The sequence below is a fragment of the Neopelma chrysocephalum genome, unplaced genomic scaffold, assembly GCF_003984885.1.
Source record: "Neopelma chrysocephalum unplaced genomic scaffold, ASM398488v2 Primary Assembly neopelma1_22b, whole genome shotgun sequence".
Classification (NCBI taxonomy): Eukaryota; Metazoa; Chordata; class Aves; order Passeriformes; family Pipridae; genus Neopelma; species Neopelma chrysocephalum.
This window is the reverse complement of record NW_020897690.1, coordinates 16,818,261-16,845,584: the sequence shown is the minus strand read 5'-3', so window position 1 is coordinate 16,845,584 and position 27,324 is coordinate 16,818,261. Positions and strand designations below refer to the sequence as shown.

General features: G+C 42.0%; 1 protein-coding gene across 6 annotated transcripts in view; it reads right to left on the bottom strand.

Moving 5' to 3' along the window:
- TENT4A (terminal nucleotidyltransferase 4A) overlaps positions 1-17,326 on the bottom strand; it is a 60,141-nt gene extending 42,815 nt beyond the window's left edge. For 5 of the 6 annotated variants that reach the window (XM_027680942.1, XM_027680951.1, XM_027680969.1 and 2 more), the window contains exons 1-3: positions 16,190-17,326; positions 2,392-2,515; positions 608-654 (exon numbers count right to left, since the gene is read on the bottom strand). In XM_027680942.1, the coding sequence (XP_027536743.1) occupies positions 608-654; positions 2,392-2,515; positions 16,190-16,998 (980 nt within the window). In that variant the 5' untranslated portion in view covers positions 16,999-17,326. The remainder of the gene's footprint in view (positions 1-607; positions 655-2,391; positions 2,516-16,189) is intronic. The other variant, XM_027680960.1, reaches the window with a different exon arrangement.
- Positions 17,327-27,324: the final 9,998 nt, after the last annotated feature.

Below are 27,324 nucleotides of genomic sequence, written 5' to 3'. Positions count from 1 at the left end.
GCTCCCTCCCCTCTGACTTCCACAGCCCAGTTCTATCCCTCATCTATATACCCATGTTGACAAGCACGTTAATAGTTCAAACCATTTTTATCAGTGATTGCTATTCATAGAAATGAAATTTCCAGTGCTTTCCTACTGAAAATTTAATCAATGTAAAGACAACAGTCTTCTACACAGAGCTACACAGGTTTTCCACATCCATCAATTGAACCATTAAGTGATATAAAACAAATTAAGTAAGACATTTTGCTCTCCAAACCAATGAGAATACACCACAGTGATGACTCTTTCAACTTTACAAAGTAACTCTGTGATAAGTGACACACTCTCAGTAATTCATCTTATTTAACAAAACAATGTTTACACAGTAAACAATAAACATTCATTTCCACTGTATGTTTAAAAGGGTCAATAGAGCAGTATGATGATACATAAAAAACTTATTGCAAATCTTGAAGTTCAAAAGCTTTTCCCTTTGTCACATTAAACACTAGACAAAAGTTTGACTGAAAGTTTGATGGGTTTACACATCCCAGTCTAAACTCCTCTTTGAAATTTACCATTTCTCTAAAAGGAAAACTTTATGTAAAAGTAAACTATTACTTACCTAGTTGGAAGATAAAGCCCTGTACTAAAGCTGCCAAATATCTGGACCTGAAAAAAAAAACCATACCAAGGAAATATCTTGTAACTATGATCACTTAATTTTACTTTCAGAAGACAATGTTTTTCTCGACTTGTTAAGGATATAGTCAAGGATATAGTCTATATCCTTAAAGTATTATACACTATATTAAGCATGTACAAATACACTTTTTCTTACACATGCAACTTCAGAGGAAATTGGGCACTTTTTAAACATGAAATAAATACCAATCCTGCTAACGGAGCACAGATTTAAACAAATGCTTATCAGTATTTATTTCCAGTTTGACAGCTTTTATCACTTTCCTTCCTTCCCGCTTCCTTTTTTCCTCACAGAACAGCTTTACTGAAATTGGAAGAGTTTAAGGGAATAAATTTTCCAAATTTTTAGGTTTAAAAAACAGCAAATGCATCTAAACATACAATTCAGATAAAGAGAAATACTCCAGATTTTACTGTTAAGGATGACTATGAAGTAGCAGCAGGTGTCTTTGCGTGGAAAAGCAGGCATGCTGGAGATAAATTCACAGTCCACATCAAATACTTTTAGTATGCTTCCAATCTAAAGAATTGAGACCTTCTTCACCCTCTGATAGAGCAGAGCACAATTTATAAGTTCACTTCTTTCTTCCTATGAAAAGGCTGGGCAACACTGAGTCATTTTAGTGTTTCTATCTATTTCCACAAGGCAGAAAAGTCTTTACTATGAAGGAAAAACACGGGTAAGGATGAAGCAGATGAGCTTTACAGTATCTTTAGCTCAGTGCTGTGGCCAGAGGCCTCACTCTTTGCCACAGGAGGATATGAAATAACATTGATCTGAAGCATTTTTCTGCTTACAAATGACAGTGCTACTATCTGGTAATCATAAGGGTGATGCTAGAGATACAGTTCTTTTTGGATGAGACATTCTTTTTGTATGAGCAAACTTACTCATTGGGTAACAAAGTGTTTGAAAATACATGAACATTGGTTGCAAAGTATCTCAGGGAGTGCAATTTTCCCATTAAAGTAGGGCTAAAGTAAGCCCCTGAATGTCAAATTCATGAAGAGTACAAAAAAAAAAAATTTGCGTTTCACTGCTCTTTTGTAAAACATTATTATTTACAAATATCCACAGTCAGGACTCCTTACAGCAATGGACACATAGGTAGTCAGTCTCACTTAAACATCCAAAATTAAGTTATAAGACAATCAATTTACAGAATCACAGAATCAACCAGATTGGAAAAGACCTCTGAGATCAAGTCCAACTCATGACCCAGCACCACTCTGACAACTAGATCATGGCACTAAGTGTCACATCCAGTCTCTTCTTAAATACCTCCAGGGACTCCACCACCTCCCTGGGCAGCCCATTCCAATGTCTGATCACTCTCTCTGTATAGAATTTCTTTCTAATGTCTAACCTAAACCTCCCCTGGCATAGATTAAGACTGCCCTCTTGTCCTACTGCTTTATTACATTAAGAAATGCACTACTTAAAGTGGACAGCTCTTCACATTCCCAGTTCTCAAAATGAAAAAATAATCAGTAACATTCATTAACCTGACATCTAGGTTTGAAGTCTCCCCCACTTTTCAAAATGAACTGCCAAATACTGCAAGAGCTGCGATATGAAGTCAATTGCCTTAAGTTTGAAGTATTATCTGTCAATTTCTAAAACACAGAATATAAGAGCAAGGTTAAGTGAATCAAGCTCTACAATTTACTAGAGAAGCAAATCACAACTTAAATTACACTCACATCAGCTGTAGGCCAGAGATCTTTGATGACTGTTTCTATTCTTTTTACCACTTCTCTTCTCATAGCTGCTTCTTCAGGACGAGGGGACATGAAGTCATAGAAGTCAATTATTTCTTCGTGTAGTCTAATGGAGAAAGTAGGATCAGTTATAATGACAATTTAACTATTACAATAAATTTTATCAGAAACAGGCCACAGGCTTTATTCAATATCATTCTTTAACCAAAAGACTCAGAACGCTAACTCTAGTAGACATTTACTAAATTTCTTACTGGGCCAACATTGGAAGCCAAATTCAATTCCTGTTTCTCTATGTTTATTTTCTTTAAAAAACAAAGTTGAATCTTAAAAACTACATAATGACACAAATGTGAAATGGCACCAGAACAACTAAAATCTTCAAGTAGGTTTATTCTTCCAGCAGTTCTTACTTCTGTGTATGTGGTAGCTTACATAGACTTGCAAACAGGCCACTGGCATTGATGCATTTCTGTGAAGGGCAATAAAAAGGACATTTGAATATTTCTTGATATGAACATGTCCACTTTGACAAATGGGGATTCCCTTGACACTCAAGCCCTTTATTAGCCATTCATTCACATAGGAAGTGACCTTTCCACTGAATGCAGAGTAAGAAGTGTTAAATATGTTCTCAAGTGTAAAGTATTTGGATACCAGTGTTACATGAAGAGTTCTGATACTAGAACCTTATACACCTATTAAGCCCTTTTGTTTCCCATCTCCCAGTTTTATAGAACACTTGCTGCCAAATTTGAGTGGCAGCACTCAATTTCACAAGGTGAATGCCATGTTTGCTTTTTTCAGTGGAAAAGCATCAAGCTATGCCAAACAAAAAAAATGCAAATAACTACCACTGTGACATTTTACAAAGACATCTTTTGATGTTGACGTATTTTTAAGATTTCTCTCTAATTCAAGAAACATATCTAGTCAACAATACAGTGAAATCCAAATACTGTCCTAAAACCAAAAATCAGTCTATAGTTAATGTACTTAGCCTTTCAAAAGTAAAATTTAATACAACTCCAGAAAAACTCATAACTCTTCACCTGAGACTTCTGCAACTCATTTTAATAGGTATTTCCCCCTCTAACAGATAATCTCCAACAGATATGCCCAATTTTTAAGTGTCAGAATTCCTTTCAATACACAGAGATTTTAGCAGCAAAGCACAAAGACACTTCCAAAAAGCATACATATTTAGAATTACTGTTTGCCCTTTCTCTGATCTTAAACTGAGCCTGGATCCCTAAATGAACATTTAAGTACACTGCAGACTTAACTAACATTTCAATCTGTTGATGAATCTACTTGATTCCAAAACTTTCAAGAAAGAAAACGCAAACTAATATGACCCTGTTTTGTTTATAGAAAGTATGCTATTTTCCTTTGCAAGACAACAAGACCAAAGAATACTTGCAATACACCTAACAGCAGTGGGGCCAAACTGAAGACTTTCTATTCTCCTGCCTATAAAAATCTGCAGTAAGTAGATACAGGGTGAAAGCAAGGAAAAGCAGGAAAGACAAAGGGGCAGCCATCCTTCCAAGCCTCCAGTAATTTCCTTTGGCATACTTTTGCGGTGGATCCCAATCATGATGCATATTAGCTCAAAGGACTTTTCCCAGGTCTTTCAGTCCATTTATGCTTTTGTCACAATGGCATTCCATGAGAATTTAAGTATGCATCAGAGTAAAGAGAACTTTGTTTTAAACTGTTGCCTGGTAATGATTTTATCTGACGCTCTTTTTCTTGGGGCAAAAAGAGTTATTACTGGCAGTTCATCTCAAAACGTAACACTTCGCAGGTTCTCAATTCATATCCACTTGTCTCTACCCACCAGCAGTTTTCCAAGCTATCAATCCTCATTGATTTCTCTCTCTTTACACAAAGGCAAGTCCAAAGTTTGATCACTGCTAACCTTCTTCAGCTTGTTATCAGTTTGCACCACATTTTCTGATAGGTGGCAGAAACACACACAGAGTCAACACGGAATTCCGCCCTTCAGTCCAACACACACATTTTATTGTCTCCACATTTGCCAAGATTGCTGCTGCTACTTGAGTATACAGCTGCTCTTTAAAAGAAATCATTATGAAGGAGCTTTAAAGTGTTTTCTGAACAAAACTATCAATATAAAGCCCATCCACTGAGTATATTCAGCCTCAATTATTTTTCTTCAGTCACGATTCTGTATTTACTGAAATTCAACTTTACCAGTAATTTTATAATCTAATGAACAATGAATCCCACTGCAACCATCTGCAGTCAGCTCTAGCTTTCTATTACCTCTTCTATCCTTTTCTCATTCATTTCTTCCCTCCAAGTAGTTATAAATATATGGAGCAACAGCCTCTTGAGTAATTCTACTGGTAATCTTCCCTTATTATAAAGTAAATAATTTATTCTTTCCTTTGGTTATTTCTAAGCAGCTAACCCATAAGCCCAGCAAATCTGTAACTGTTCAGTTTTTAGAAAGTCTTCAAAAAAGAATCTCAGAAACATTCTTCTGAAAAAAAAAAAATCCAGCAGTTCTGTGTTATCAGACTGAATACAGGAATATAGATTAACAATTAATCCTTCCAGAAAACGAGACCTATGAGACACAACTACCTTTATCAAAACATGCACTAGACCCTTTCTTTATGTTTGCTCATGCAAGCAAGTTGTTTTGTTACAGTATCAGCACCATCCAACCACTACAGGAGACATTTCTGGAAAAAAAATACATTTATAGTAGCCATCCTGTATTAGAGGAGGAGAATAAAAGGGATCTGAGTTCCCCTATGCACTGCAACCTCTACCATACACAGCACAGCCTTTCAAAAGCAGTTCCTAGTGTGTCAGTGAGCTCAGAAAAATAGCCAACACATAAGCACTCTCACTTCAATGCCCCACTGGGCTTCTGTTCAGATGATTAACACTGTCACAATTCTTAATCATATCACAAAAGAAGAATATCACCCATCACTAGTCTACATTTCCTTCCCTGATCTACCTTGTACTATAAAGTCAGCTTCATATTTTCCACTTTGCACTGGCAAGACAGTACTTTGTTTAATGATTCAGTTTGCGTGGAACAACAGCAAAAGGCTTGATAATCAAAAATCATTTAGAGTTCCAACTATACTCATGGCTAATTCCTCTGGAATTATTTGGCATATACCACAAGACATGGCTGTACAACAGGTATCATTCTTCTAATTGGATTTAAATACTCTTACTGAAATTTAAAATGACAGCTGCCCAGAGTCAAAGAAAGTTCTCATGAGAAGTCAATCTTAAGTCCTTCTCTGACAGAAGGCAATGCAATTAGTTCACTTTAATTCTTACTATATGATCTGACTTTCCTCAGGTGCCCTTTCATGTCTCTCTACGAGCCCTAGTGACTCTGGCAAAGTTTCTTGCTTTCGATGTGCAAGGTTTTCAGGTTTTAATGCACTTAGTAAACCAGCTCTCAAACCCTCTATCTTAACAGACTTCTATTTTGTTTGCTCTTTCCAGTCAGTTTTCCTTAATTCAACAATTTCTGCTTCTTAGAGAACATCTTCCTGGTCTATGTCCTTCTGGATAAGAATCAGTGCTATCCTCACAGTCAGCATATGACAGCACAACCACTTTAGCATTTTAGCCTTTTGGCTTCCACCTGAAGAAGCTTCTCAAAACTGAGATGCTTTTTGAAAATTTAATGTTACAATAGTTTACATTTTTCTAAACATCTTTGCTCAAACAAGGTTATTGGAACACAGTCACAAAAAAAGCAGCTCTGATACACATAAAACAAGATCCTGTATGCTGCTCCTGTATGCTAATCCTGGAGTAACTTCTCTACTAGCTGAAGGAATAATGTGCTGCCTGAAAAAACAAGTAACAATGGGACATTCAGCCAACCAACACAGGGATAGCTTTTACTTAGGTATTTTGTCCATGGAGCCTCTATGATTTTCATAAGCTCCTCTTAAGTCAGGACTGTGATTAGGAACACAATTTCCATTTGCAGCACATGATGTACATGCAGATACAAGTAACATCCTAACTCTTTCTTTTTTAATAGCACTTCCTTCAACATATAGCTAGTCAATTTGCTCAATTTTCTTCTGGCTTCTTAAAGAATTTGGACTCCCAACAGCATCCTCGCACCTAACTATCTTCTATAACATTTTAAGATGCCTATTGGATTACTCTTCTAGCAAATGTAGGCCTTTTAATCAACTATCTCACAAGGCAGTTTTACTATATTTATAGAAACACTGGGAAAGAAATTTGTTGATGAGCTGTAACTGTACTTTTAATGCAAGATGGAAAAGATTAGAACACAGGGATGAAGAAGAGAGGATACTTGTACTTGCTACACTATTCAGCTTGCTAATTTTAACAGCCTGGAGGAACCCACCCTTCACCGATGCTATTACTGCTAAGCACAGCAAGCATCTGCTGCTTGCAGGTTGAGCTACACAACAGAAATAACGTCTTCTGTTTATCAAAAAATTATCCCTTTTACTGGTTTAGGAAAGGCAGACACACTTCTACTCTCCAGGTTAAAATAAAACTCAGGTGACATTCTCAGACTTTCATAATGTTTTTCCTTAAAGGCAGGTATCTAACAAAGGAGAGCAGGTACTTCATTCATGTACTGCATCTAGAACTATTATTATACATAATATTGACTTATTACTTCAAGGGCTAGCTTCATTGCACTGAAATGAAATTCTCAAACAGCATCAGCAAACCAGAAGGTGAATGAAAAGCTACAGAGTAGCTTACTCCCTCAAGTAAGCAGCCTCCTTCTTTTCAGCACGTCTATGCTATTAAGCACATGAATTTATTCTAAAGGAACAGACAGAAACATGACTGCACCCTTAATAAAAATAATTAGTTGTTCCATATAAACATATCATCTACTTACTACAATGAGTATTTTTCTAACCAGAGTCTAACACATTATCAAAGAATCGTTATAAAAGGAAAGAAAAGATGACACAGTTAAAGCACGTGGGTGTAACACTACAGGTGTGTAGGAAAGGGAGGTAAAGAAATGGGGAGGTATAAGCAGTATTTCAACAGAATCTTTGTTGAAATAAAGGTTACAAGACATAGAATACGTTCCTTCAATTAAGCACAAACTCCAAAACACATGTGAGGACTTTGCTGTCTTGAGATTAAACACTGAAAGGCAGTCACTGCACGTATTTTGGAAATCTGCTGAACTACACCACCTACAACTAGAGCAAAGCACAATTGCATTATCATGGAAATGCAGGTGAAATCTCACACTACAACAATCAAAATGCATTCAGTAGTTGAAATCAGTCTTACAGTCTAAAGAACACTGTTCAGTGAAATAAAGAAGAAAATATACATATATATATATATATATATGAGTGAAAGAAATGGTATATTCTGAGACACAGACTTTTCCAGTATGATCTGAGATTAGGACATCTGCAAAAGTCGCAAAAATAGAACAATGACCATGAAGAGGAGATGAACTTAAAATTCTTCTCTTCCCACTACACTCACAACATCCATCAGATGCCTTTACCTTTGTATACTAGTCCTCCTCAATACCAGTAAGGCTCGGGCAGCAGTACTCTATACCGTATGCAATGTTCTAAGACTACAGATAAGTGAAACTATGAAAACAGTGTTACATTCAGACTCTACTGCTGCAGCAAATCAGTCTCATATTACTAAGTAATTCAGGCAGCAATTATCTTTGACACTGTAATTGTATGGAAAGTAGAAAACTACCAAGACTGGCAGAATAAAAAAAAGAAATCTCAACTATATAGAACTTACAAATCAGAGCTATGAAATGTTTTACAGACAAGTACCCTAAACACCACACTCAAATAAGAATCAAGCTTACTTTGTAAGTTAACTACTAAGGAGAGAATGGAAGAAAAAAGTACTTTCATTCTCATCCACAGAACAAAGAGTAGTTTATAAAATATACTGTACCTTTTCCACAAGAGATCATATTGTTCTTATTTCCCCTCTAAGCTTTCCCTTTGCCCCACAGTCTTTCAAGTCAAAGCCTGTCCTAATTTCATACCAAATTTCTTGCCAATTAGATTTTACCTCTTAGGAACACTTTAACAGTTGATGTGCTCAAGAAACTAAGCTTGTTGGACTGATTTATACTGCAGATTTCCAGACTTAAGTAACAGAATTTGTTTGCATTTTGAAAAAGAATCAAAAACTAATGTATTTTTGCAAACTACGTCAAACCAATATAACTCAACCAATTACCTTATTAATGGCTAGATGTCCTCTGAAAAAGCTGCATTATAAAAAAATACAAAAAATAAGCAGATGCACATCTCCAATTTAATACATGGCAAAACAGACCCACTATGTAAGCTTCTGAAGTACATTACTCCTGACTTGGACTGCTGGACTTCACCACACCACCAAGAAAATACCACAATTATTTTGTTGTACCAGTGAAGGAGAACATCATATGTTAAACCTTGGAACTGAATCAGCAAGCTTTCTATGCCAATAAATAGAACAGCTAAACCCCAAAAGTCCTGCCTTAATACCATTCTTTTCCAAATGCCCAAGTGATTAACATCCCAGACAAGTCAGACGAAACACAAGAGAAGAAACACATTAGTGATGAGAGACTAATTATGCCCATGTAGATCAGGTATGCATTACACCAGGTTAGTCACTGAAATGTTTAAGAGAAGCAACTCTTGACATAATCCCAAGGAGCAGAATCTAATTCAAGATGCATCCATCAAAGCACCACTAGCAGCAAACCCTGCACATTCAAAGTCAGCATCTCTGCAAGGCAACAAAAGCCAGAAAAGCCTTTTCTGGATTTCAGTACTGCTGAGTTCACCATATAAAAGAGGAAGCTCTCCTTAAGTTAAGAATCGTAACCAAAAGAATAAGGTGTTTCAGTGACTATGAAAGAGATCACACTGGTTGTTTAGCAGAAACATGCATCACTAATCAGGTTTTAGGGGAAAAAAGAGTTTCTACCACCTTGTCACAGGATTCCATCAGAAGATGTCTTCAGAAACCCTGAAGTCATGTACAAAGAGGAAAAGAGGATTGGAAGATTAAGGATATTAAAAACGATTATGAGGAACAACTTAATGAGATGCAAAGCTATGCTTGAGAAAGGCTAAACTAGTTCAAGAGCCCCCAAACCTGCTTCTGTTAAGTGAATTAAGTGATCAGTACAGAGAAAGTCAAGTGATCCCAATGTATGACATTCAGAGAAGCTAGTACTTTTTTCTTTTTGTTTTTTTAATCCTTCAGAGGTTTCCCTGATCCATAACTACATAGGGAAAACTTATCACAAGCCAACTTTTTAGTAGAAAATACTCCATAGAAAAATCTATTCCTGATAATTTGGTATTCACCAAGTTACAAATGCAGTATCGAGTGAGTGTATCAGAATAACACTAAGTAGTTACCTTTTTTTTAATTTAAAAGCATTAGTTTTGACATTCAAAATAGTCAAAGTAGCCAAAAGTAGAATCAATGCAACACAAATAGTTATGACTGTGTCAAGATGCTAACATAGCTATCATAAATGGTAGTAGTGTCACCAAAAAAAAAAAAATCTAACAAAACATAAGAGCTACTTGAAGAATCAGTGAACCACAAAGGCAAGTCTGTTATCTACTTGGATTCCCAAATAGCATTTGACAATGGCCCCACATGCACTTGTGCAGGCTTATGAAGAAACTAAGCTGATATGAGGGTGAAGACTTGATAAAGAATTGTTTTAAACAGAAAACAAACAGCTGTATCTCTCAGTTTCCATATTAAAGGAAGATCACCAGTGAAGCCTCAAAGCACAAAAACAACATGCAAGTCTCACATTAGTAATCAGAAAACATGGTAACAAGATAGAACAAGATAGCCCAACATGCAGGAATACCATGACACTATCACACACAGGTCTGGTTCATGCAAGTCCCAAAGATACACCAGAATTGCAAAGCATACAGAGGGGACCAACATCCAGAAGCAGAAAATGGTTTCAACAGAAGAAATGATTAAACAGAGTAGAAAACAAGACAACCGTCATGTGATTCAACTTTTCCCACTCCTTTTTCAAGTCAGCTGCAAAGAACACTCATGGACTGCCTCAGTGATGCACAGAGCTGTGACTGGCAGCAACCACAATCCTAGTGACAGCCTCAGGAAAAAAAAAAAAAGGATCCTTACATAATACATAGCTTAACTAAGGAACATCTACTCAAAGGTCACTTCTGATCCCAGATGATCTACAAGCTCAAGACATTCACACACAAAATCCACAGTTAAGTAACAATGCACTGCCTGTAGCCCAGGTAGTCCAAGAACCATACATCATTTAAAGCTAAGAGATGCTTCCAGGAAATATCACCACAGGCTCATGTTGATTTATTCCTCTACCAATATTTGGCACTGTCCTCTAATGGTCTCACCCCGTACAGCTGTTGATGTTCTTAACGCCAATTATCTCTACTGCCAAAGCCTAACAACTGGCAAAAACATCATGAAGCTGATGCCAGGATGAAACTGATCCAAACATGTCCCATTCTCCTTTATACACAGATGTGAGCACCTGTCATGCAAAGCCTTCTCATGTTTTACCACTGTAGCTCAGCCCTTCTGACCTCTAGTACTTCTACCGACTCTCAGGTCTACTGCTGCCAAAACAGTCCTTTCATTCCACTGCCAAAAGCATCAGTCTCTAACTCTACGCTAGGTATCCATTTTACAAGGAAACTTTGGGCTTTACCTACTCTAGTCAACTTACTTGACCACAGAAATAACAGATGTTCTGTTCTTTTGATATTCATCCAGCAACTACCCTTGAACTTTGCTCTGTACCAGCCTTTAGGCATGAAAACAATCCATTCAGCTACATCCCGCTGCTCCCTCCAGAAATTTACTGTGACTAACAACCAACTACTCCCACGCTCCTCCTTGCATACTACAGTATATACTGCCTAGTTCTGCCCTGATCTTGTAGTCAAACAAAACAAGAATTGAGTGTACAGTGCCAGCACTACCTGCCTCCTACATTAATGCCTCCACTCCAGGTACCCACCTAACACTGGAGATAGCAGACACCATAGATTTAACAGTAGTGTGGATGAAGCATAGCCTACTGTGTTGATTCTGTATCAGAAGGTGTTGGAGCAAGACAGCACTGTTAACTATGGGGACAAGTTAAGAATAACCACCCTTGAGAAACCCTTAAAGCCTTTACAAAAGCTGGACACTCCAGTGCAGACACTAAAGGCATCATAGTGTTTCCAAAGTCTACATTCTTCCAGCTCAAAGTACGAGAAAACAAAATTTGCAAAAGGGGCTAACAATGTGGCATCCCTACCCATTTGTTTACATCTGACAGCTCTGACAGCAGCATAATAAGACGCAAGAGTTGACAAACACGCAACTGAAGCTATGCAAGGTCCTGAAGGCTATGCATTTCTAACAGTGCATTCCACAAGCCCATAATTAAATTTATCTTGGTCAAAGTTCAGCAATATATCAAAAAGCAAAAAACCCTGTAAGATAGGAATTAGAAACACTTCATACAGGTGAAGAAATAAAGAAAACCTAATACAGACTTAGCATATAGTAGCACCACTACACCTCTAGAGATCACTTTTTTTTTACACAGTACCATTCAGCTGCAAACTGGTGAACACTAAAGCAAGTCTTCTGGGGAAGCATTGTCATAAGCTTACCTTGCTTATGAGAACTCTCCCCAGGTACCTGCTGTGGTCATCAGGGAATGCTGGCCTGAATCCTCCTTCAGCCTAAGGAAATGCAGAGGTCTTTGCACTCTTGTGCTCTACAGCAGAATTTCTGTGTCATTATCAAGAGATGATTAAAGACAACCAGCTACATGGGGGGAAAAACGAATCCAGTAAGTCATCAGACACTATGCAACACTAATTAGTCCAGGCAGAGCACCATTCCAACGTATCATAACAGTTCTGGTATCCAAACTAATCCTCAACAAGCCAGTTCTGTTGTTTCTGCACAGCACTGTAATGTGCCAAACAGATATGCCAGGTATTTCACTGCTAATCTCATTCAACATCTACAATTAGTCTGAACATTTAGTTGAAAGCATTAAGCAGAACAGCCTCATATTGTTAAAAATGCTTTAATTCTTTACTTAATTCATTAAATTCATATTAAGGAACGAAACAATTAAATCTGATATGATTTTATACGATTCATAAGCTATTCGCTACATCTTAAGAGAAAGCACTCTTATTAGCTCTGTGTTCAAATGTGGGACCTATGAGTCCTTAGTAAAAAGTTTAGAATAGCTTGATGCTATATTATGAAATAAAATTTGAGCACCTTTAAACTCTCTGGATGCTTATATTTAAGATACTGTCTTTACAGAAACAGGAGGTATTTGCTGAACAAAGAATTCAGACCCTAAGATGCTAAGTGTAGTTTTAAACCACACAAGAGAATATTTCACAGTACCAAGAAATGACATGTAGTTCTGAACATCAGTCACAACAGTAGGAACTAACCTCATAATATTAAAGAAAACTTCTCTGCCTTGCATCTGAAAACCATCATTTTGTCATCTGTAGTCCTAAACTAAACCCAGGTATATAGGAATTTGCACTTTTGCTGTATTAATTACTCTGTTGAAGCCATATTTATTCCAGTGCTTCAATCTCCTCACACCTTACCTTCCAAAATTCTGTAAAAGCATGACACAGAACAATCTAGGGTATCCAAAAGTATAGCTTTAGGATGAAGTCTAATCAAGCACAGCTACTCACACTTGTGTTTTATAAGAAAATTTCCTTCTCAAAGATTGCCATGCTGCTGTCAAAAAGTGCTGAAAGCATGAGTCCACTGGAAGAAAAGGAATGCTGTATAAAAACAGAGCAAAACACAGACTTTATAGCATACTAAGTTCCTAAACATCACCACACCTACCATCACAAAGCCACTGACTATAAGCAACTTGAAAAAAAACTACGATGGCTTGCACTGCTACAGACCATCTCCAGCTCTGAATGCAAAAGCAGAGAGAGCACAGTACTGTTTCAAAGCACGCACACAATTCATCAAAAGTACTGCTGCAGTCTGGGAGAGGGCAAACAGAGATTACTCTTCTTAGTCTGTCACCAAAAGACAACACAGTAACACTGAGAGCTACTGTATATTACTTGGAAATTTCAGCATGTTGCAGAAAAACATTCTTTTGATAGCAATATTAACAGCAGAATAAGCTCTACCATTCATGCATAGTGCAAGCATAATAGCATCTATGATCAAGTCCTTCTTCCTATAATTGATACCCAAACCAGATTGCAACTGAAGATTTTAAGGATCACATTTGTCAACAGTTGAATACACCAGTTTGGCACCACTGAAGATGTTCTGTCAATAGGTCATGAGATATCGAAGTGATGCTTCAGGACCAAGCTGACAGTTCCAAGGACAGCAGCCAACTAAACAGGAACATAAAGGACCCACAAGAAAGTCCTGTAGGGTTCTGTTCCCGCTCCGGCCTTTTCACTGTAATTTTTATTTACAGCGCCTACACCAGCCAGGATTTAGGAAAATTACGTTAAACTCACCAGTAGTCATGACTTACTACAGAAGATAGATACCTAAATCCACCCTATCAGTGACAGTATTCTTATTTAAATCATACAAGTAATTCATAAAAAATTACTAGCATCAAACAGAAAATTGTTCTACAATACACACTTGTCCAAGATTCACCTTGGGTAACAGAACTCTAAGGCAGAAACTGCTTCTCATATTAGGTCTATGGTTTCAACACTGATGCTCTCTTTCAGCACTAGCTCCCTGCTACTTTAAGGAAAGCTCTGGAACTACAGGATCACATATGCTGTAGGTTACTGATACCCCACTCCTACAGTCAGGTCCCACTGTAGTAACAGATCCTTGACAGAAGATCAGGAAACACACCTTCCACTTTCACAGCTTTTTAGCAAGACTTGTCATTAACATATTAGCAAAAGAACTACCTGTGTTTACAGAACTGAACAGTGCAACTGGATCTCGGCTAAACATTTTTCTCATGTATGGATTCTCTATAAAGTTATACTTGAAGAGTGGCATAACCAATATTAAAGGAAAGCTAACAGAAAACAAAAGGGCAAAAGATTAAATGTAAATCCATGTGATTGGCATAGGTGGTGCTGCCTAACAACTACAGGACAGAACCTGCAATGCCTGGATTTGATTCCCAGCTTTACCATAGATCTGCTGGGTGACCTTAGGCAGCTCCCTCCTCTGCCTGCCTGGAGATCTGCCTCACTGACATTGACTTGTCTTACATAGACAAATTAAAAAGTTAACTCAGAGCTCTACTGCATCTCTTTGAAAATAAAACAAAAAATTCACACTATTTTTAAGATACTATTGGAATTTTAGACATACATCTAAATATACAGTATAGGGCCCAGAGCTCCTAGCACAAGAACCCTCTTAAAGATTCCAATTCTAGTTTCCTGGAAGTAATTTGAATTTGCAGTGTCAGTCTGGAATTAAAAAGCAGTAGTCACAAGTCTTGTCCTTCCCAGGAGAGGCCTTGGTTCGCAAAAACAGAACTTTAAAAATATCTTTTAAAACTTCAGAATAACTTTAGTGTACTCAACACCTGATAGTAGCACACAAAAGAGAAAAGGAAGACACTGTTCTTCAGTTAAATCTCTCACTTAAAAATCCCCAGTTCTCAAAGGGCATCCTGTTATCTTTAGCTATTTCCCCTCTACAAATATGCAGTGCCTTTACTCCACAGGTATCCAAGGGTCTTGGATTTTAGGAGTTGCAAGAAACTACTTTTGAAGTGACATCAGAAATCTGCTATGGCCAGTCAAGGCAGCTAGCACTTTTTCCAAGAATAAAATAACCCTAATGTTAGAAAGCAACATTTCGCCTTGACTGAATGAAATTTGACAGGTGAAATACAGCAATCACACTGAGCATCCCAGAGGGGCTTTGTTCAAGTTTAGTCCCTTCTCCATGCCAATCAGATCAAGCTGAATACTCGGCCTTACTACCCACCTATTTATATGAGAAAGGTGTGGCCACAGGATAGGGTAAACTTCATAAAAGTGTTCTCTTTCGAAAGACAAGATTTCAGTTCAGATACTGGCTGGCTCAACCCACGCTAGCACTAGAACACACTTGAGAGAAATGTTTTAAGACCACAACGACTTTCATGCTTATTTCAGACAGAACTCAGCACTTCTCTGTCAAGTGATGTTCCTAACACTCCTCGAGCTAACCAGCTTGCTACAGCCTAAGCAGAGGCATTTAAAAATGAGTACAAAGGTTTTCTTTGATTTCCACCGAACTGAAGCCTTCCACTTTCCCCTTACAATCTGGATTGGCCCCTGGGAGCTTTGACAAGCATCCCTCACCCATCCTTGCTTTATTTATTGTAGGTGACCTCTGATAGTGGCCTGGCAATTTTACCTCTCAACCTACTACAAGGCAAGGCCTAACCCCCTGTATCCATGGCTGTCCTGGTCCTGTCTGAATCGCTACTTCGTCCAGGAGCCACCCAGCCGGCATAGAGCGAGGTGATTTATAAAAGAGCACGGTGATTTATAAAAGAGCATGGGTTTGTGCCCCACCGCCTCCTACCCTCGGCCTCGCTGCGGCGGCCGGCTCCAGAGGAGTTCGTGCGACCCCAACCCAACGCCCCCGAGCGCTCGGAGGCGCCCCAGGAGAGGTGGCCGAGGCCCCCCTTCCCTCTGGGGCTGCAGCAGCCCCAGGGGCCACGGCTGCTCACCCCTGCACGCCGGGACTGTACTTCCTGGTCTTCCAAGGAGTGCCGGGGCTTTGTAGCGCCGGCTGAGGTGGCTGCCGCTGCTGGTGGGGGGAGTTGTTGACGGCGACGCCGCGGCTGCCCGAGAGCAGGTAATTCATCCCATAGGTGCTGGCTTTATTCTCCCGTTTCCTGCGGCCCGGGTGGTACTGGTGCTGCTGGGGAGACGCCGGCTGCGGGTGGGGGCTGCGCGCCGGGTGCGGCGGCTGGTGGTGCCCGTTCACAGCGTTCACTTTGTTCTCGTGGAAGTTAAAAAACTCCCCGGGTCCGGCCCCGCTGCCCAGCAGCCCGGGAGGAGCCACCGCCCGGGGGCCGCAGGAGGAAGAGGAGGAGCCGCCGCCTCCGCCGCACGATCCCGAGGAGGAGAAGCCGGGGCTCTCGGTGCCGGACTCCACCGACGAGCAGGAGGACGAGGAAGACACGGACGGCGACTTCTGCAGCCGCCGCCCTCCCTCGCCGCCGCCACCGTTCACCGCCGCGGGGCCGGCGGGGGCAGCGGGCACCAGTCCGGTCAGCAGGGCCGGCGGGGAAGGCGAGGGCGAAGGCGGCGACGACGAGGAGCAGCAGTCGCCGGGCGCCCCGAGCCGCACGCAGCCGTGCCCGCGGGGCGGAGAGGCGGCGGAGTCCAGCGCCGGGGAGTTGAGGCAGAGGTAGTGCGGGAAGCTGGCGCCGCCCCGGCTCCCCACGCCCTGCGAGGTCTCCCAGATCTGCATCCACAGCGCATTCGCGGGTCCTTTCTGCTCGGGCTGGATCCAGGCCACGCGGGGATCCATCCACGCCCGCCCGCCGCCGCCGCCCCTCACCGCCCAGCCAGAGCGCTGCGCCGCCGCCCGCTCGCCGCCCGCTCCCCCGCTCGCTCGCTCGGCCCGGCAGCGGCGCTAGGCGCGGGCCGGCAGCGGCCGCATGTGTCGCGGGGAGGGAGGAGGGAGAGCGGCTGGAGGCAGAGCCGGGCGAGGCGAGCGCGGCTCGAGAGGAAGCGGAGGCAGCGCGAACTGTACCCGGCGCTGCCCGGAGCGCTCCCCTCGCCGTTCCAATGTGGCGTGTCCCCCTCGCCCGGGCCAGAACGGGCACTGCGCATGTCCCGCAGATTTTAAACCTTCACCGGAGACGGCCGCCCTGGCAACCGCACATGCGCGGGGAGCGGGAGGGAAAAGGGATTGGGAATGCTTCCCCCGCCCCGGACGCCCGCCCGCCTGCGCCGGCGCGTCCAGAGCAGCCGTCCCTCTGCGCGGCCCCGGGCCGGGAGAGCAGCTGGATATCCCGCTGGAAGCGGGAGCTTGCTCGGCATCTCCTCCGTATCTCACAGAATGGGTCGTCTGATGCAATTTCCTCGGTCAAGGAGGGCCGTCCTAGAGCACATTGCACAGGGTTGCGTCCAGACGGTTCTTGAATATCTCCAGTGGGGGAGACTTCACAGCCTCCCCGGGCAGTCTGTTCCAGTGCGGAGTCACTCACACAGTAAAGAAGTTCTTCCTCACGTTCAGGTGGAACTTCGTGTGCGTCAATTGCTACGCGTTGCCTCTTATTCTATTGGTTGGTGTAGTGGGTTGACCCTGGCCGGATATCAGGTACCCACTAAAGCCACTCTGTCACTCTCCCTATGCAACTGGACAGAGGAGAGGGAAAAAACCAGCTAAAGATTCATGAGTTGGATAACAGCTGATTACCTTCACAGGCAAAACAGACTCGAAGTGGGGATATTGCTTAAATTTATCGCTAACAGGATAAGATCCAAAGAGTGCGAAATAAAACAATCTTAAAAACACCTTCCCCCCACCCCTTCTTCCTTCCATATTCTCCCTCCTCCCCCCTCAGCGGTGCAGGGGGACGGGGAATGGGAGTTACAGTCAGTTGTTGTTTCTGCCGCTGCTCAGAGAAAGGAGTCCTTTACCTGCTCCCGTGGGGTCCCTCCCACGGGAGATAGTCTTTGATGGACCTCTCTGGCGTGAGTCCATCCCTCGGGCAGCAGTTCTTCCCAAACTGCTGTCCTGTGGGTCACTCCTCCATGAGGTGCAGTCCTTCACAAATGAGCTGTACCGGCGTGGGTCCCCCACAGGGGCCCCAAGTCCTACCCGGGAAAAACCTGCTCCAGCGTGGGCTTCCCTCTCCATGGGCTGCAGGTCTCCGGCAGGACCCTGTCCCATCTTGGGCCTCCCACAGGGTCACAGCCTCCATGCATCCACCTGCTCCAGCATGGGCTTTTCCATGGGCTGCAGGTGGGTCACTGCATCCCGATGGTCCTCCATGGTCTGCAGGGGCCTCAGCTGCAGCGCCTGGAGTACCTCCTGCCCCTCCTTGTGCACTGACCTTGGTGTTTACCTTGTTGTTCCCATGTTCTCACTCCGCTCTTTCCTGGCTGGAATTCCTTCTGTGCCACAAACTTCTGTTCTTAAATATGTTATCACAGAGGTGTTAGTATTACTCCTGATTGACTTGGCCTTGGCCAGAGGCAGGGAGTCCGTCCTGGCTCCAGGCATTGGCTCCACCAGACAGGGGAAGCTTCTAGCAGCTTCTAATGGAAGTCACCCCTGTAGCCCTCCCGCCCCCTAAAACCCAGCCACAGAAACCCACTACAGCTGCCATCACCGAGAAGAGCCTGGCTCCATGCTCTTGACACCCTCCCTTCAGATACTGATAGACACATTGATGAGGTGCCCTCTCTGTTGTGCTCTTCATTTCCGCGACCCGCAGCAGTTTCTCGCTAATACTGTATTGTCTGTCCCGCTCTGTGCCTCGGCTCATCCGTTTGGAGAAGTGCAGCCCAGTTCCCACAGAAATAAAAGAGCGGATTTTGAGGAGTAATTGAGAGAAAAAGGGAGTGTGGGCAGACCTCCTTCTGGAGGGCAGAGTAGCCGGGAGTGTGGGGCTGAGCAGGGCTGATCATGCCGTGGGGGCAGGGGAGGCACACCTGATGCATACAGACAGACAGCAGTTCATAACCAAGGGGATGCTCTCCTGCCTGGCTTGGGAGCACCAAGACAGCACTGTGAAGTATTACATTGACACTGGGGACTTAGTTTTTTATTGGGCTTGAGACTCAGGGAGACAGCGCCTGTTCCAAGGCGCATCTCTGATGGATGAGTTTCACGTGCAGTGATCACTGAGTAAAATGCATATGGCTGTTGGAACACAATCGAATGCAGATACGTGGTGTGTCTTCTGTGGTCTAAAGATCGTCTTTACCAGCCAGCCTCCCAGAATGATGTTTATAACTGTTCTCTTTCTAATCCAGTGATCTGGCCTTTTCCCTGAGCAGCTTCAGCACGCTCTCCTCCCCTCCAGGGAGGGAGACCTACAGAATCTCTAGCAGGCCAAGACTCCCCAGTCAGTTGAATACAGCCCTTAACCTGACTGCAGAACAGCAGAGAGAAGGGTTGTATGTGCACAAAGACAAATACCATCAGGGATTCCTAGTTAGAACAGCCCTCCAATGCAGTTGTGTGGTACATCTTGAGTGATCTTGCTGTCACAGAAGGAGAGAAAAGGAGAGGTCCCACTCTGCATAATCCTGCTAATTGCTTTCCCTGCTCCCTTGCACAAGCACTGATATTAATCAGTGAGCCAATTTAACTTATTAATTCAGAGAAGACAGCACTCGGAAGAGAACTAGTAGTTTTCAGCACTTCATTTTGAATTAGCTTACTTTTGATCAGAGTTGGCACTAAGGAGGTTTGGAGAGAAGATGAGAGAACAAAACTGTCATCTGTAAGCAGAGGGCAGTTGTATTTATATTATATAGTTATATATTCCTATTCTAACTATACTGTTAGATGTCAGAGCAAAGGAAACTGATGTGAAGGTGACAGCCTAATGTTTATTATTGAAAGTCATTTAGAAAGAGCAGGTCATTCATTTGTTTTTGTTAAGGAACAGGCCTCTCTTCAGGACTAACAGCCAAAGTACATATAAAAGTACGCAATGAATTAACCAAAACCAAACCACAGGAAAGAGCTGTTAAACTTGTCTCATACCAAAGCATGTTCACCAGAATTTCCATCTGATGAAACCAAAGCACCCTTCTAGCTAGCATGGTCAATGAGGTATTCAGATCTTCAGCACAGATTTCAGCCTCTTGAGTTACTGATAGCAGTCCTTGGTTTTACGGTTCATCTTCCAAAGGATTTTGCATAGTTTTGCTTTGGTTTGAATTGAACTTGTCTGGAGACAAATAAACAGGCCCCTCAACTCTGTTCTTTTTAAATAAATGCCATATATTTTTATATAAATAAACCATAGAATGACACTGTCTCTTTTTTCTTTTAGCCCTGAATACTTTGCATTCTTGCCTCTTTGACAGCCCAGGTTCAGCAAGGAGAGATGAGGATTGACAGTATTTCCACAACTTTAGCTGGTGTGGTATGCTAGCAGTTGGAAGAGTTACTTTGTAGATTGTGAGATCCTGGATCCGAATCTCACTGAATTATTGGTATGGGTCGGAACCAACTCACTGTGAGTGTGTGTGTGGGGAAGGGCTGGGCCTGGACCTGCAGGAACATGGTAAGGCCTGCACACAAGGCCTGTGCTGAGGGCACAGGGCAGAGCTGAAGGCAAGGCCTGCTGCCCACGCAGAGCACATGGCAGAGTTGCAGGCCCTGCAGCCGGGCTGTCAGTCAAGGCAGACCTGCAGCCTGTGACTGGCTACAGCATAACTCACTCTGGCCTGGAAGGCACTGACTGGATATCCTGCCTGGGAGTGAAAACTGAACTGTGTAAATACAGGAGACTCCATGTGGTCTCCCTCTTCTCCTTTTCTCTCTTCTCCCTCTCCAGCCTGCGCCATGTGAAACATCGAATCTTGTCATTGACTATTCTCCTTTTTCTCTCTCCTTCTCTCTTTCTTCTCTCTTTCTTTACCCCTTTTAATCTGTGTTCTTTTACTCTTTTCCTTCTCTTGTGGGTAACTTAAAACCAATGCACTGTGTTTTACTAGAGCTGGTATATAGATTGTTTCCTGTGGAATGGGTCTTTGTGCTGAATGTTTTAGTGAAATGCTTTTTTCTTGGTTGTATTTTACTCCTGTATAAACCTTTTGCCAAAATACCTTATTTTTCTCACTAAATTAAAAAGAATTTCTCTTAGAGAAGAGTGTGTGACTCTTTCTCCAGACACTAATTAGAGGTTATAATGAACCGAAAGGCTTTTTAAAAGTCTTAAATAAAAAATGTAACCACTCTGGGCAGTTTATAGCTTAATCCGGAATGCAACATGGATGCACTGTGAAGTACTGAGAAGGGTGAGGAAGCTATAGAGCCCAAATCTCAACGTTTTTAGTTCTGTGTTGTGACTTTCCGCACATCTGGTGAAGATCACATCTTCAAGCTGCTGAGCTAAAAATCTTAAAATTAAGAAATACTATTCTATGTTTTCATAGAATCATAGAATCACAGAATAGATAGTGGTGGAAGGGACCTTAAACCGCGTTCAACCCCCTTGCCATGGGCAGGGACACCTTCCACTAGACCAGGTTGTTCCAAGCAGAGGTACGGGCAGGAAACCAGAAAGACACAATGACCAATCTTATGGAGGCCTTTCCAAGCTCAGGAGTTTTTCATGACCTCTTTTCTTTATTTCCTTCCCTGTCCTGCTGCCATCTTTCAAAGTCAGCACTTTCAAGAGGGCCTGATTTCCCACTTTCCTAAAATCACTTCCAACTTCATTTTGAGATTTAACTGGCAGAGACCACTGCCTCGTAAGAGGCAATAACTCAAAAGGAGATTTTGATTGATGAGATACAGTGTTCCTGAGACTGTCACCAATCCCAACACTGTCTTGGAAGAGGCCAGGCTGTTTCCTGAATTAGTTACGGAAGGATTTGCCTCTCACTGGTTTAAGCTGTGCTCCTCTAGACAGAATTTCTAAAGCTACAATAGTGCTTTGTCAGTTCTTTTTATGGGCTCAAGGCAGCAAATACCATGTGAATGTTATAGAGAACATGGGATGGATGGGATGGACACAACCTGCTCAAAGGTCCACATTTTAAGAACTTGGAGAGGAAGGAAATCTCTGAGAAATCTATAAGCAATGGTTTGATAATACACCAATTCATTCATCTATTTCATGATGGTTTGTCGAAGCTTGTGGCACATCACTAAAATATCTCTGCAGAAAAGGAGACATTACATGTTTCCTGCATAAGTGTGTATAATACGAAGAAATAATACCCAATGTCTTGTTGTGGCACAAGAACCAGAAAAATTATCATCTTCTAACATCAGCTTTTACTCTTCTCTCTTTCTAGAGTCTCCACTGAGAAATCTAAATAGAGCATATTTCTAGTCTTGTCTCCTTAAAGTGAGATTTTCCCTCTGAAAGCAGCAAGTGAGAATTTCCTTTGTAAGGATTAATTTTTTTTCAAGTCTAGTTGATTTTAACTCAGTTGTGCTTTACTGAATGAAACTACATACTGAAGGTAGAAACTCTCAGAACATTTGAAAGTCAAATATAGTTTGAATCCTCAGAAAAATTTACTTTCTTTTCAAAAGATCTTCCTTCCCACTGGTGAACTTGTGAGGATGCAGGTAATGAAAAGTCTCCCCCTGTCCTCAGCAGTGGTGAGGTCACACCTCAAGTGCTGTGTCCAGTTCTGGGACCCTCAATTCAGGAAGGACATTGAGGTGCTGGAGTGAGTCCAGAAAGTGGCAACAAAGCTGGTGAAGGGTCTAGAGGGTAAGTCCTATGAGGAGCAGCTGAGGGAGCTGTGGTTGTTTAGCCTGGAGAAGAGGAGGCTCAGGGGTAAGCTCATCACCCTCTAGAACTACCTGAAGGGAGGTTGTAGCCAGGTGGGCGTCGATCTCTTCTCCCAGGCAACAAGTGACAGGACAAGAGGACATAGTCTTAAGCTGCACAAGAGGAGGTTTAGGTTGGACATTAGGAGGAATTTCTTCACACAAGGGATGATTAAACATTGGAATGGGCTGCCCAGGGAAGTGGTGGAGTCACTGTCCCTGGAAGTTTTTAAGAAAAGACTGGACGTGGCACTTAGTGCCATGGTCTTGTTGACATGATGGTGTTTGGTTGTAGGTTGGACCCAATCTCGGAGGTCTTTTCCAACCTAGTTGATTCTGTGATCCTAACCTCAGGAGACATAACACCTTGTTTGCCATAGGGAAGTTCAAATGTTTGATTCAAATTATTAATGTTATATTAAAAGGCGTCATTACTAGCATTGCCTATCTAATGCCAGTAACACAATGTCCTTTTCCTGACTTTAGTTTCTTTAAGGTAGTATTTAATGTTGAAGTCATAGAACTAATGACTAAAAATGTAGTCTTATTACTCCTGAAGTCATTTGAATTATCTGTTATAAAGTGTTTTAATCTGTCACAGAGAACACAACCACAGCTCCCTCTGGAATGAGGATTGTATTTCAGTTTTAGCTTCAGCACGTACATCTTTGATTTGGCAACACTGACAGTGCTGGAGTCTTTGGCAACTTTGTAGTCCATAACTTTGATATCTGATGGCTGCAATGCCAATTCTGTGGATAGTTCATATGTATTGGTAAATAATGGCAATTAAGTTGAATACATAAGTGGGATATATACGTGCCAGTGTTGCCCAGTGCTTGCTATTAATATATTTTTATAAGGAACACTCTGAACTCAATAACACAGATAAAGGCAGATAGTGTCTCATAAGTTTATTATGGCTCAGTTCACACCCCTCGAAATGATGAGATGCAAATACAGCATACCTGAGCGATGCAACCCCGGTTCTTTTCTCTGAAGATGGGAATTGCCACAGGTGTAATTCCACCGGGGCAACACAGCAAATGAGAGGTGACCAACAGGTTCTTCAACAGTTCTCACTCTCCAGGACATCTCCAGGATTTTGGCCCATATGGCCTTCATTCTGGCCACCCACAATCAGGCTAAAAGCCTCGATGCATCACCTCCTTCATGCTGACCAGATCTGATCTCCTTCATAGCCTTTGTGGCCCATTGCCATTCACTTAAGAGCTGGTCTTGATGATTCTTGTGGGTCCCTTCCAACTCAGAATATTCTGCGATTCTGTGATAGGATGGAGAAGGCACAGAGAGTAGAATTCAGCAGTATATCTGACCAGACTTGTATCTGATAAAGGCAGGAAGAGTGAAAAACTGAACAAACCACGGTCTCAGGCTGGATGAGGGTGTGAGAGAATGGCTGTCCAGCTGAACGAGGTGCATCTCTAACAAGTGACCTTCAGAGTGTGCTAGTCACCAGGAGACAGTGTTGGGGAGAAGATAAAGAGCAGACAGTTTCCTTAGCTGCACTGTTGTCACTCTTTTTTTCAGTAAATACATTCCTGAACAGGAGAGTGGAGATACAGTTTGCACGTCTCAGATGTAGCTGATAGGGAGACAAGTAGGAATCCAGAACAGGAGTTTCTGGTTCTTACAAAGTGGGATTTGGGGCATTCTTGTAATCTGTCCTCTGGAAATATGGGCTTTTATGTTCTTCAAAATGGCTTGTGTTTCCCATTAAAGAAGGCCTGTCATGAGTAACCCTGAACAGGCTTAAATCATGTTGTATTTTCTCCCTTAAATCTTCTACTTGGCTCAGTCGTTCCTCTCTTCAAGGCTCTGTGTCCTCTTCTGATGAACACTGAGCGTCAGCCAAATTTAGGGTGTGAAGACATATTCAGAGCCAATTAAAGTGCAGAGGCTGAAACAGCTGTCAACCACCAGCCACCTCCTCTTCCCACCCCATCTTCCCTACTCTTACAAGGATTGCCAGCCCTATGTCAGAGAAGCTGAGCACATGATAAATCAACAGCCGAACAGCTGCAGCTTCCAGCCAGGCATGTTCATGCGCATGAAAATACTCTTCTAGCTGCCTACATAAAATAGCTACGTAGTAAATGGAGAAAGTGTGGGTGGCGGTTCACAAGCTGTTCAATTATATTTGCATTCAGGGTGGCAGCGTAGGGACAGAGGGTGCATGGACAGCTGGGTGTGGTTCTTGCCTCACACTGCTGGATGCGTGTCAGCACTTCTGGTGGGAACTCTGCCTTGCAGACCTCGCATCACTGTGTGCATTGTGTAGATGTGCAGCACAACAACAGGAGCAAAGTTAATGTGTCACCTTGACATTCCCACATTCTATTTCCAGTGATATATTTGGGACTCTGATAGGGATTACTTTCAAAAGGCTGCTTTATTATAAATATTTATCTTAGCTTATTACACAGCAATTAAATACTTAACACAGCATATTTTTAAAGTATTAAGTGACATTAATTGTCTAATTGTTCTGTATCACCAGGGATAGTCTATGAAAATTTTAAAGTTATTCTTGTGTTCTATTTTGTTTCTCTTCCTCATCTAGAGAAGGTTTGGAAGTGTACAGATTTTGGAAGGTTTGTTTTTTACCTCAATGATAAGGAATGCTGCCTTTGAGACTTGTCACTTTTCTTAAGAGAGAATGTTTTGCCAGCAGTAACACCTAATTGAAGACAATTAAATCTTACAGACTTTCTTTCTTCAAAGGCTTATTTAGACATGGAAATTAAATTGTGATAACAAGCACAGAGAGGGTTTTAAGAATAATTGTAGCTGTGGAAAATACTCTGTAAGAAGGATCATAAAAAAAGGAAGTTTATGCTGAATATCTATAAAGCTTTTGAAAGTAGTTTTTAAGTGGGATCTGAAGAGTTGTATGAAATCAGATGCTCTGTCTTCCTGTCCTGGGTAATGCAGACCACTGCAGAGAGTTGCTTTTGTCAGAAGGGTCACTTGCCTTTGAATGACAGGTTGAGAGAATATATTAAGGAGACTCTCATGAAAGTTCCTGGGAATGAACAGGTCAGGATTCCTCCCTGACTTATGTTTGCAATCTAAGTGGTCCTGGGATCACCTTTAAGTTGTCGTTTTCCAGGCTGCTGTGTAGAGGATAGCTGGGGGAATGCGGAACCTGTTGTGTGAATCCTGGCAAGGAGAAGGGATCCCAACTCATAGTGTGATTGCATGTGCTCTAAATAAGAAGGAAAAAGTACATCTGACGCTCTGGAAGAATCATTTATGCATAGCAGAATGACTGTGGGTAGAATTAAAGTTGCACCAGGTGTCATTATGAAAGATGTAGCTCACTTTTATTAGCTTTCATGCTAGATCAAAGCCATATTTGATCTTGCACAGATTTCTAGGAGCTAATTTATCTTGTGTGGTCAGCTGCCTAAGTATTTTGTATTGGTTTTTCCTGCCCACTGGTCCTCATCTATAGGCAGCACAGGCACATACCTACATGCATTTGCTCTTCAAATAGAAGCTGTTCTGTTGCAGTCCACCTTCCTCTCCTTAAATATATCTATGTCCTGCATCTCCACCTTCAGAGCTATTATTTTTAGCTGTTCTTGGACCACAGCTAAATCACTTGGACATTTCAGGAAGGAGATTTCCAGAAGAGAAACAGCTTGATGCCAGTATGAAAGTCCTAACCTGAGCCATATTCACATTGGGCCACTGATAAGTGAGCAGAGGAGTACAGAAGATCAAAGGAGAGCAAGATTTTCTAGCTAACAATGATGTGCAGCACCTGTAGGATAGATTAGATAGGGACTGACAAGAAAGAATAATATGGTTTAGCAGGTCCTTTAGAATGATAATAGGAAGAAGGATAGGAAAAGCATGCATCAGTAAGAGAGTATGGCTGAAAATTTAATTTGCTGTAGAAAGAGACTTGAACTAGGAATAAGGAGAGCAAAGGAGGTATAGTGGACAGATGTGGGTGTTGGCCAGGGATCCAGGAAAACTGTCAGAGTGATGGCTCATCCATCAGCACACATATCTCCATTTGCTCTTTGAAGGACCTAAAATCAAGGCCAAGAACCAGAAGAGTATGCAGGCACTTCTCTCCCAGACTTTCTACCAGCATTTCAACTTTCTTGCACCAAAGCCTCCTAGCTCAAGATTGGAACCATGAAGCACTTTGCAACTTTCTCTACCTTCCTTGAGAGATGAAAAATAGCCTCACCATCAGCTCTTTCCAGTGCTTGCACAAACTGTGGACAGAGATCAGCTGAGACTTCTCCAAGACTTCTTGAGTTTGTCAGTACCATTTCATCTTGAGATCTTACACATGCAGTGCAACAGACATGCGTTTGGGATCCTGGAGACTGT